The sequence below is a fragment of the Artibeus jamaicensis genome, unplaced genomic scaffold (assembly GCF_021234435.1).
Source record: "Artibeus jamaicensis isolate MK-2021 breed Jamaican fruit bat unplaced genomic scaffold, CSHL_Jam_final contig_525, whole genome shotgun sequence".
Lineage (NCBI taxonomy): Eukaryota > Metazoa > Chordata > Mammalia > Chiroptera > Phyllostomidae > Artibeus > Artibeus jamaicensis.
The window spans coordinates 5343574-5355921 of record NW_026521874.1 but is presented as its reverse complement, the minus strand read 5'-3'; the positions used below and the strand labels follow the sequence as shown (position 1 = coordinate 5355921).

Here is a 12348-nt window from a genome sequence, read left to right as displayed (position 1 = left end):
TCCGCTGACAGTCTGATGGGGACTCCTTTGTAGGTGATTGTCCCCTTAGCTCTTGCTGCTTCTAGGATTCTCTCCTTCATTTTAATTTTGGCTAATGTAATTATGATATGCCTTGGTGTGTTTCTTCTTGAGTCCAACTTTTTTGGTACTCTCTGGGCTTCTTGGATTTCTTGGAAGTCTATTTCCTTTGCCAGATTGGGGAAATTTTCTTTTATTATTTGTTCAAATAATTTTTCCACTGGTGGTTGTGTCTTTCCCCCCTTCTGGTACCCCTATAATTCGGATGTTGGAGCGTTTAAAGATGTCCTGGAGGTTCCTAAGACTCTCCTCATTTCTTTGAATTCTTGCTCCTTGACTCTTTTCTGTTTGGCCATTATTTGCTTTCTTCTGGTCCACTCCATTGATTTGAGTCCCAGTTTCCTTTTCATCTCTATGGGTTTCCTGTGGAATTCCATTCATTTCCCTTAATTTAGCCTTCATATGTTTCTCTAATTTGTGGCTATAATCAACCAGATCTGTGAGGAAGCTGATGACCAGTGTTTTAAACTGTGCGTCTGAGAGTTTTGCTATTTCTTCGTTGCTTAGATTTATCTCTGGGGCTTTGAGGTCTTCCTGCGACATTTTTGGTCTGTTCTGGCCCTTTAAGTGTGAGAAGCGGCGCCTTGGACTCCCAGGTCGCTGGGTTGTGACGCTGTATGTGGGGGCGTGGTCAGAGCGGGGAAATGGCGGCCCCCTCTATCGCCCCCCGCCCCCTCGCTCGCGCGCAATCAGGCAACCGCAGTCAACACGCTGCACCGCCTCCCCACTGTCTCCTCCACGGTCGCTCACTAGGTCCAATCCTGGGTTTGGAACCCGTGCGACTGGATTCGCGCGTCTGGATTCCGCGCCCGGTCCGACCGAGCCCTCCTTTGCAACTCCTCACCAGACGCCGGTTTCGCCCCTTACCGGTCGGGCTGAAGAATTTGTTGTTAGCGGACTTCCGAAAAGTTCAGTCTTCCGTGTTCTGGTTGTGTTTTCTGATGCTAATATTTAGTTGTCCCTAAACTTGGTTGTGTGAGAAGGCACGGCACATCCACCTATACCTCCATCTTGGCGGAAGTCCTAGAACTATTCCACACACAGTTTTAAATAATTCATTCCGACTGATACCTCCACTCCAGTCCAGCATCACTGTTCTTCCCTCCCTCCCTTCTCTCATTCCACGTCTGTAGCTTCCTTTTCACAGAGTGAGAACCCTGTTTCCCAACAGCAGCAAAATGTTTCTTCATTTGCTATTTAACAATAAACTAATTCCAAATAGTTTTAGAATTAGTCCAGTTCCAATAACAAACCCATTAATAAAGTTCAAATTTTTTTGCAGTTGGCTTGGAATGTGTTTCACCTAGCATTTTCAGGTATTAAAATATATATATATATATATATATGTTCCAGTGAGTGTAGACAGCTGAGGTACTCTGGGAAAGCGCTGGAATTAAAAACCGAGGTTATGTTATTAGTGGGATGTAAATAAAGTTCTTTTATTTCTGCTTGGATTTGATTTTGGAGTTTCCTCTCATCTTTATTGTTTTAAATTGAGTTTTGAATGTGTGAAACATTTACCTAATTTGTATGTTTTTAAGGAAAGTTATTTAGGATTTATTCTATACATGATATGCTGTCTTATTAATATTTGGATTTATCCTATCATTTTTTGCTATCATTATAGCAAAATAATTATTAACCACTGTTATTTGAAAATGTTGATGGTTTTAATATTAATGTTGATTTCCTGCACGATTCAGTAACGATTCAGGAATAACAAATTCAGGAATTCTTTAGATCTGACCCTGTGTTGGGTGTTAGCATTCATTTAAAAACAAAGTATGCTTAGACCGGGACGAGAGACTAACTGAAGGGACCTCATCTCTTCTGCGTTGAAGAGAATTTAGCACTAGTGAGTGCAAAGTTGGAAAGTAGATCAGAGGTGCTTCGGTTCTCTCTGCTGATGCAAGCCTACACTCCCAGAACTTGTAAAAAGCTTTCTGGTATTTGGATTTTGTGGGGTTTGTAGTTGTTGCTTTCTAGTTTCCAAAAATAAAAGTAGCTTACCTATTTTTATGATTATCAAAGTAACCTAAGGGTGTAAATAATGTGAAGATCGCCCATATTCCCCCTGCCCAGTGACAGCCACTGCAGACAAAGCAGAATGGAGTTCTGCAGCTTCTGCAACTTCCTTTTTTGTTGGTTTTTCATTTAATAGGATCTGTTGGACGTCTCATTTCAGCAAATATGTATGTTTCTCATTACTTTAATGGTTTGATGGATATTTGGTTCTAATTTTTTACATATTGTAAATTATGCTATTAAAATATGGACACATACACAAAGAGGAATGTATGACGTGTTTTTCTTACGATATCTCTTTGATCTGACATTACTATGCGTGTACATCTTTACATTCCCAAGTAGCGCTGAGTGTATCCTTACCCATCTGATAGGTAAACAGTGCTGTTCCTTTTTTTCTGATTTGCATTTTTAAAAATTGTGTTGATAATGAACCTTCAAAGAAGACTTCTTGAGTGAACAGCTGGCCTTATTACTTGATTGGTTAGTTTTCGTATAGTTATCTTTTTTTTTTTAATTGTATCATGTTGCTAGGATTTCTTTGCTCTATTTTGTGTTCTGATTTTGCCCAGGTTTCCTGTGGTGGTAGCAATATTTTTCCTGTTGCTATAGTGTGAGCTGTTGGGCTCTCAACATAATAGTGTTGTTAGTTCTCTGTCATAGATGCTTCAGTTTTTTCCAGGTTGTCATTAGTCTTTTAACTTGGGTGGTTTTTTTTTTGTCATTATAGTAATTTTTAAAAAAGATTTTAAAACAATGGTTCCTAACTTAGTATAATATTTACAAAGAAACTTCCAATTTGTGATTGCAGAAGTTATTCCCTAAATTTTCTTCTGGGATTTTAATGGATTTTTTTTCAATCCTACAATTAACTTTTTTTTTTTAGTCTCTATTACCCCTTGAAGTTTTTTTTTTTTAAGATTTTATTTATTTATCTTTAGAGGGGAAGGGAAGGAGAGTGGGAGAGAGACATGAATGTATGGTTGCCTTTCGTGCATCCCCTGCTGGGAACTGGCCCGCAGCCCAAGCATGTACCCTGACTGGGAATCGAACTGCGATCCTTTGGTTCGCAGGCCTGCGCTCAATCCACTGAGCTACACCCGCCAGGGCTGGATTTTTTGAAAAAAATATTTAATCTATCTGGAATTAATTTTGGTATTTACTATTTTGTATGTCAGAAATGTGTAACTGATTATCTCAGTACCGTTTATCCACTTGAAATCACTGTTTTGAGATGCTACCATTCAAATTCTCTTACATTTTTCAGTCTGTCTTGGACTTGTTTATTTTTACTTTGTCAATTTAGTTATATGCCAGTACCCTCTGGATTTAATGTAAGCATAATGCACTCTGATATCTTTTAGGGCAACTCCCCCTTAACTACCCTTTTCAGAATTCTCTTAGCTGCAGTCACCCATGATTTTTCTGTTAGAACTTAGACTATTCTGTTTCGGTTATTAGCATTAGGGGGGATCTCAAAGACAGAGAGAGAAGAAGTAACCCCTTGGCTCCTCTCATCACCTCGGGTGTTATTCTGGAAGGCTCTCAGCCTGGAGTTGAACAATGACCAACCAAGATACTTTGCTATCGGTCTTTCGCCTGTAATTTCCCAGGGTGAACTGAAATCCCATTTTAAAAAATGCTCAAGTCATTGTTGCTGAGTTAGCATTATTTGCTGGCAATTAAATTTACCATGGTTTTAGAGACTGTTAATACCCAGAACAGTAATACCCCTATGACTGTTAATAGCGTTATGTAAGGCTCTGGTGTGGAATCTGTTAGTATAGCTTATTTGATGTAAGCACGGGAAATGTGTTTGATAATCTTTCAACTTTTTAAAAATCTTTTTTTCAGCCACCTGTCTTTACCAGTTTTCAAGACTATGTTACTGGGCTTCAGACTTTAATTTCCAATGTTGTGGATCATATTAAAGGGCTTGAAACTCATCTAATTGCACTTAAACTTGAAGAACTTATTCTAGAAGACACTTCTCTCTCACTGGTAAGAGAATGTAGGCGATCAGTAATAAGCCATGTGAAAACACATGTTCTTATCCTTATCACAAGGCCACGATAATTTTCAATTTATTGTCCTCCCCTTACAGGAGTTGTGATTAGACGGTGCCTGCAATAGCAGTTTGTTGTGTTGCGGGGCGGGGGGGAATGGTGTGTTCCTCTGCTCCTTTATTTCTACCCTGTTGCCCCCACCCCCTGGCCCAGCCCAGCCCTTTTTTCTGTACATTATGGGGGTTGTTCTTTTACCATGAAAACTAATGATGAATTGGTGAGAAATAGAGTTAGCACTGTCCCTGTTTTGAGGAACAGAGGAAACCAGATATATTTTTGCAATCCAGGGACAGTCTCCTTGAGTGAGAATTTACCTGCTACTGGGCTGGCTGGCTTCTTTGCCACCCTAGTGGTTATTACTTGAAAAAGGAGAGATGCTGGACATCAGAATAATTATGTCATAAATAATTAGGCTGGAGCAAGCTAGCCGAAAAAGGAATGGAACCAAGTATAGAGTCAAACGTAGAAGTCATCACATTTTTCCTGATAGTTATTTTAGGCTGGTTTCTTAAAATTCTGTTAGCAGCCCTGGCTGTTTGTAGCTCAGTGGATTGAGCATGGGCCTGTGAAGCAAAGAGTCACTGGTTCGATTCCCAGTCAGGGCGCATGCCTGGGTTGCGGGCCAGTTCCCCAGTAGGGGACACAGGACAGGCAACCACACACTGATGTTTCTCTCCCACTCTTTCTCCTTCCCTTCCCCTCTCTCTAAAAATAAATAAAATATTTTTTAAATTCTGTTAGCAAAATCTCTGTAAAGTCTTGCCTTTCAAATGTGGATTATTTAAAAAAATTAAAACATGAAGTTTTCAGTCTGAAATAATTGAAGATTTAAAGGTGTCAGGTGAGTTAACATTCACCAGCCTGGAGTAGGTTTAGGGTTTTGATAGAGGCCAGAAGGACAGTGGTGGCACCCCGCATTTCTAGGGGGTGCTCCAGTGATGGAAGTCTGATGTTGAGGGAACCCTGCCCTCGAGTGTTCTCTGACCTGAACCTGTGAGGGAACCCATCCCGGAATCGAAGGGCAGCCGGCACCCAGCCCCAGACTTTCCCAGGAAAGGGACAGGAAGGAGCCTTGTTAGGCCACTAGCTGCAAGAGGCTGCCAGCTCCGCTTTCGTAAAGCCTGACACACAGTGGGTGGGAGGGCTTCCTGCAGGTGTGGGTGGGGGCTTCGGACGCGCCGAAGACTGAAGGGAGAAAGCAGACTGAGATGGTAAACCAGAAGTTTGCTTTTAGCCTGGTAAATAGCCCGGTTTTAACTGTATATTCAGCAACTTTCCATGTATATTAGAATCAGTGTAGATTTCAGTGGTGATTTAGAAGTACTAATTGATGAATTGTTTAATTCTTCAGTATTTTTGTCTTCTTTTTTTAAGCCTTTGTTTAAAGTAAAATATTGAAAGTAAAATATGCCCATGGTAAAAAAAAAATTCAAAGGGTAATAAAGAAAGAATACAGCGAAAGGTCTCCCTCCTACTCTAACCTTCTCCCTGGTTAGTTTTGTTTCCAAGAAGGAGCTGCTATAATCAGCAGTTTTCCATCGAACTCTTCCTGAGTTAGATAAGTCATCTACAAGCATATTATGTCTGTTTCCCTCCCCCACCTCTTGCCTTTAAATACAAGTGATAGCATCCTATACACATTGTTTTGTCTTGCTTTTTTGTACTTAGTCTGTAGGAGATCGTGTATGAATAATTATGTACCTTATTTTTTAAAATTATCTGATAACATTCCATTATCTCTACGTACAAACATTTGTTTGTTTCAAGAGAATCAGAAAATAGAGAATAGTACCTCCTGGTTCTCAGCCTCAATTCAGTCCCCGTTCAGTCACCCAGAACCATCCCCACCTCTCCCTGATCCGTTCCTGTAATAAGTACATTTGTATCTGCCACTAGCCTTCACGACTTCCAGGCAGTTGCGAACCAGTCAGGGCTTAGTAACTGAATGCTAGAGAGGTAGGCGCATCCCAGGTAGGGTTCTCACCTTCTGCCTCCCACCTGAGAGACACTTGCTGGTTCTTTTGGAACACTTTTACATGTAAAGAAATCTGGTAATTTATAGTTGTAACTTTTTACTTCTTAGACCAAATCCAACTCATTGTGTATTTGAAACTCATATCCCCTTTCCTGAATACTATAGAAAAACAAGAACTGAAAATTACAGTACTTATTCTTTAAGGAAAAATCTTAAAGATTGCACACTTGAACGAATGTCACATTGCTTTGTATAGTTGGTTTTTGCTGGGTCTCTTTGAGATTTCTAATAAGTAGATACAGATTTATTGAGCACGCTATCATTGGGCTGAGGGCTTGTAGAAATACAGTGGTCAAAGACCTGGCTGTAGAGGGATACCAGTTCATCTGGAGATACAACATGGGCGCAAGAATCTGAGCTAGTCTGAAAGTCTAACTAGGGGAGGGACGTTTGAGGACTAAGTTCTCACCAGGCAAGAATGGGTTAAAGGGGTTCCAAACAGGAGGAGGCAGACGCAAGCATGGAAGCCCGGAAGTGAATAAGTGAATTGCATGGGGCACCACGAGTGAGTCAGTTGTTGGCAGAGCCCAAACACATGGTATGTGGCAAGGACTGTCGGGTGAGAAGGCAACAGGCACCACACCTCTGCTGTGGATGGAGGCTGTGAGTGGTGGTTCTTCACAGATCTGTCTGCCTCCTGAAATGAGGAATAAGATTTCTCTCTTGAGTGTTCTAGAGGTTACCCTTCACTTGGGGCTACTCTAGAGTTTTCAGGCGTTGTGGGCCTCTCCTCTTTTGACCTTGGGAAAGACACTAAACCTTTGGGCTGCAATCTCTTTGTCTGTAAAATGAGAATCATAGTACTACCTACTTGTTAGGATTATAGTGAGGATTAAATAAAATAATAATGGCCTTTTACTGCCTACTCTTTTTACTCCCTACTTTTGTTAAACTTCGTGTGCACCCGCCCGTGTGTGCACACACACTGAGCAGCACCAGCCATCAAATACAGGATTCGTGTGGTGCTGGGTGCTTGACTTTTGAGTTTAAAAAAAACTCTTCAGTTTCCTTCAGGTTACTTCTTTCCTTCCTTCCTTCCTTTCTAAACTTGAAACACCATAAATAAGGCCTGAGGGCTACCACTTCGAGTCCTGGCCCCCTGCTTTCCTCCCCAGGGATATAGCCCCTGAGACTGGATGTGCGCCAGGACCTTTTAATTTTTCCCATTGATGCTCACGAAGAAAACCTACAGTGTTATTTGTATCATTAAAAAAACATCTGGTTTTAATATAAATTTGTAATGTGCTCTACTATCTGTTTCTAAAAGTAAACAATATATTTGGTTTTATCCTGAAGCGTGGCTTTTTTTCACTCACCCTTATATTCAAGAGGTCTGTTCAGACTAATGCATGTAGGTCAACCTTGTTCCTTAAACAGCTGTTCAGTATTCAAAATACAAATACACCACAGCCCCTGGACATTTGTTTTCATAATTTGCTTTTACGTAGAGTACTGAGTGTAATGTATTTGTACATACTTTCTTACGCATGTTTGTATTTTTGAGGTAGATGAGATCTCAGGCAATACTGTTGGGTCATAAGATGTGCTTACTTGGTTTCTTCTAGGCTTTGGAACACTGCCAGCTTCATGCAGACCAAACCAGTTCTCCGTCAGCCTCCTCTCTCTGTTTGAACACGCCAGCCCTCTATTTTTTTGTGGTCTCCACCACCGGTTCGATGAGCAGCAGATGTGCAACTCATATTTGAGTAGGCTTGGGAAAGCTCTGGTCTTGTTTAGTTATTTGGCCTCTGGGACCCATGGGCTTCTCAGTATGGAGGGGGAGACCTGTTAATGTAACTAAAAAAGACAATAATGGTAAACTTGATGCCTTTAAAAAGTGGCTGTGATGTGTCCAAATTCATAATAAATTTCTACTATTTTTTTCTGATGAAACTAATAATCAGAAATCTCAAATTTTCCCCTTTGTGTATAGCTCATAACAAATGAGTGATTTTATGTCCAAACTGGTAATAATTTCCTACTTTTTATGGTGTTACCTTCTAATTGGAAATATCAGTTTTTTGGCTTTATATAACTTATAATAAAGGTTACTTGAAAGAATAGTATTACTAAAGAAACCGTCTCAGTGAAAAGTCACATGGAAAAATATATATCTATAATGAGCTTTAGCCTTTGAATTTTATGAAATTAAAAATGACTCACCCTATTCTGATGGAGCTTTCAGTGGGGCCAAAGGTAATGCTGACTTTGTGTCTGCAGAACTGGAATCTGGGGGCATTGTGTTCTGAGCAGGACCATTAATTCTTGTCTCCTTTGTAGGAGGAGAGAAAGTTTTCAAAGACTGTGCAAGGGAAGGTGCAGAGCAGTTATCTGCACTCACTTCTGGAAATTGGGGAGCTGCTGAAAAAAAGACTTGAGACCACAAAGAAACTAAAAATTTAAGGAAGTGGGAAACATGCGCACTGATGACCGCAGTGGAAAATGATATCATCTTTCCAGGCAACATCTACATCTGGTTGAGCACCATTTTAATCCAGAACTTCCTCATAATGTGCATGAAGGACTTTGATCGTGAATTAATTTTTTAGGTATTAAATGTATACAACTGATTAAATTATTGTATATAGACCGGAAGCAGGACCCTCATCTGGGTTTGACCACTTTTTATACATGTTCATGTGCATATGGCAGCCACAAGAGAACCCCGCTTTTCTTCTGCCCTGCTGCCACCAGAGACCTCTGGTGGGGGGGTCCTTCAAAAGCAGCAGTAGGAGTTAAGCGTAAATCACCGACCTCAGAGCAGCTGAATGGCCGCACCGTTACAGCAGCCAAGGACGTTTGGTCTGGTCCTTGAGCATTAGGACACAGCAAGGAGAAGCAGAGGGGGACCAAGACTGGGAGCAGGCCCTCTTTCCACATTGGCAGTTTAGTGTTGAGGCTTGCTCAGCTACTGGCCTCCCACAGAACCCAAGGCAGGTACCCAAAGGGCCTCAGATGAAGTTTGGCATAAGCACCAGCCACTGAAAGGCACCCTCAGGCAACCACAGGCGCTCCTTTTCCTGCTTAGTCCTAACAGCCCAGACATCCCCATCCTGCTCCAGGAGGGTTAGATCACAGACAGGCTTCTGTTAGGCACCGCTGTGTGGAGGGGAAGGCAGCACAGACCACCTAGAATAAGCCTGCTGAGGGCTAGCTCGCTGTCTTTCATCCATTCGGGAAAAATGGGGATCACTTTCAAGAAGAGAAGTTCATATTTATGCAGGCAAGTGGAATACCAATGTCATTGGTTTTGTGAGATACATATATATATGATATGCTTTTACATGTATATATTTTCAAGCATATGTGTGTGTATGTGTGTATATATACATATATATATATATGCTTGAAAATAAAGATATAAAAGTTTTGGGTTTTTTTTTTAAGTGGGGGGTTTGGGAAGGAAGGAAAGAAGGGATGTATATTACGGACTTAACCTAGGTTTTAAGTTTTAGGCTGGCGAAAGAAATGTTACCCGTTGATTTGGAGGTTCAGTTTACTTCAAGCTTGAGAATTCTACCAGGGTGGTGTTTACTAGTTCACCTGGAGCCCCTAAGGCCGTGGCTTCTGAAGTAAGTCTGACAGAAAAGATGAACCTTGCTCTTGAGAATGGTACAGTTTATACATTTGCTTTGATAACGTGTTTTTGTTTGAATCTGCGCTTCTGTTTTTGGTCTTTGTTACCCATCTACTATTCAAGTTAGTAATTTTGTAAGAGCAAAGAAATGAATCTGATGAAGAAATTCAAGCATCTGGTGGAGGATTGGTTTTGAAGACCTTAAACTTACTTCTCTACTGAAATGTGATACTTTTTTCTTGCAAAAGCAACCAGAAGAGCTTGGGAAGGTTCTGTACGCAAAGCAATTGTATTTTGTTTCCTCGTCTTGACTTTCTTAGACTTACAATACAATTTAATAGGGTGATCAATAATTGTTTAAACTTCAAAGGAAATTTTAAAGAAAATTACATTACTGTCTTAAAATAAGACTTGTTGGAAATCCTAGTCCATTAAGTAATTTAAAAAAATGGTTTTCATTGTAAATTGGCAGCCACAGCTGTCACACCCCATCCCCAGAGGAAGAACTGATGAACAGGATGAATTGAGAATTCTGGTTGATTCCAAATGTAATTTAATGACAGCGTATCATAATTTCATAGAACTGTGGCCTGTTTAGATGGGATTTTGTGTGTATGGGATGGGGTATGTGTGTGTGGCATGTGTTCTCGAAATGATGTTCCTTTGAATGTCCACAGATACTGTACATAAAAATAGAAATGCTCTGTAAACAAGTCTTCAGCTGACCGCGATCAGTGTAGCATGTGCTTGCTTGGTGGGCTGGCCTTGGTCCTCAGAGACAGTGTGTGACACCAGTGGTCCACCGGACTGGTCTCTTGCCCAGGGGCATCTGGGACCTCTACTAAAAGTGCAAAAGGTGGGTTTTAGGGACAGTGTTACGTCGAGGTAATTCTTCCTTTGTTACTTGCTGATATTCCTGCTAAATGTAGCATTTCAATTAGATCCAACCTCTTACTTTTTGAGAAAATTGTACAAAGAATGAAATTATGCAGAAATGGCCAATATCTTTTATTAATCTGTTCTTTTGGAAACTGTCATGCACTATAAATTGTGTATAGTTAAAATATATATATATATGTATATATATATATATTCTTACACGAGTAAAAAGCACCCTCCAGCAATCGTATGTCATTGGTATTTGAAGAGAATTCTCAAATAACCCATTGCTGCTGCTGCTGCTGTTTTTGGATTGTGTGGGTTTTTGTTTTGTTTTTGTGTGGTAAATTGCTATTTAAAAAAAAAGGAAAGGAGAAAAACACAACTACTGTTTACAGACTGAAAAATTACTGCTTTTTATACTACTGAGATCCTAAGTTAAGACTCTCCAAAGCAAACATTTGTTTTAAATCATTTATCTGATGTGGATATAAGGTAGAGAAATTTTTAGTGTTCTCCAAATAATGAAAAATGTACAAATGCCTAGCTGTGTTGCCCATCGATTTTGTATATTTTCATAATTTTAATTGTTCAAAATTGCATTATATTTTGCAATCACTATGTTTAATCTGGATTTGTCTTTCATTTTAACTTTTAATATAAAAAGGGGTTTCAGTGTATGTATGGCCTTGTTATTGAAACTCTTCCTACTTATTTGATGTGGTTTATTAAAATGGGAAGTATACATTCTTCCTTCAGAATAAGTATAGCAAATCTTTAAACTGGATGGGTTAATTTATATAGATACTTTTAAGCTTGCATTTATTTCTACCTGGTTCATTATTCAGATTCCTAGAAGCTACCTTTTAAATGGTATTATTCACCTGAATTTTGTATTGAGTGTTACATTCCTCCGCTAAATTGTAGTATTTGTGAATTTAGTATTTATATCCCAAGGCCATTAGTCTTTTTGTTTAAAAGCAGTACCTTGCATGCTGGCATTTAATAATTCTATATATATATATATATATATATAGAGAGAGAGAGAGAGAGAGAGAGAGAGAGACTACTCATTTTAGTATGTGCCACATTCCATTTTAGGCTCTGCTGATATAAATGGTAAATGAGACCCTATATCCTTAGTTAGTGGCCAAGGTGAGCAAAGTGACAATAAATATTAGCTTGTAATTAAGTTCTGTTTAATAAAATAACTCAGAGTATGTGGGAAACTGGGTCATGAGAGGATGCTTTGAGTGCTGCCATCTGACCTGAGTGAGGAAGAGTCAGCCCTGGAAAAAGGAACACAAGGTCAAAGGCCCCAGGGCTGGAAAAAGCTAAGGTTGTCCCAGTGACTGGAAAAAAAAAATGGCTCAAGTGGCTGGGACTTAAGGAAAGTCCTAGGAAGAGAGAGGTAGGGATTGAGAGAGAGAGTGGGATCAGAGCAGTAAGGACTCTGAAGCCAGGGGAAGGACTGAGATTTCTAAATTTGGTGGGAAGCTAACGGGCGGGGCGGGGGGGTGAAGAAAAGGCTGGTGACGCAACTTATCCAAGAGTATATGACTCCACAGGCCAAGGCCAGGTTTATTCAGCCACGCTGACAGTACAGTGGAAAGAACTGTTTTTCTGCACTGTGATTATTAAGTGCGCTTCTTTGAGCCCTGAGAAGTCAGTGTTTGCCTGCTTTCATC

At 40.1% G+C, this 12348-nt stretch overlaps 1 protein-coding gene across 2 annotated transcripts in view; it reads left to right on the top strand.

Annotated features, from left to right (window-relative positions):
* The window catches only part of NAA25 (N-alpha-acetyltransferase 25, NatB auxiliary subunit), a 63780-nt gene extending 52440 nt beyond the window's left edge, over positions 1 to 11340 (top strand). The window contains exons 23-24 of one of the 2 annotated variants that reach the window (XM_037133467.2): positions 3958 to 4104; positions 8485 to 11340. In XM_037133467.2, coding sequence (XP_036989362.2) covers positions 3958 to 4104; positions 8485 to 8607 — 270 coding nt within the window. In that variant the 3' untranslated portion in view covers positions 8608 to 11340. The other variant, XM_053669775.1, reaches the window with a different exon arrangement.
* The last annotated feature ends 1008 nt before the right edge of the window (positions 11341 to 12348 follow it).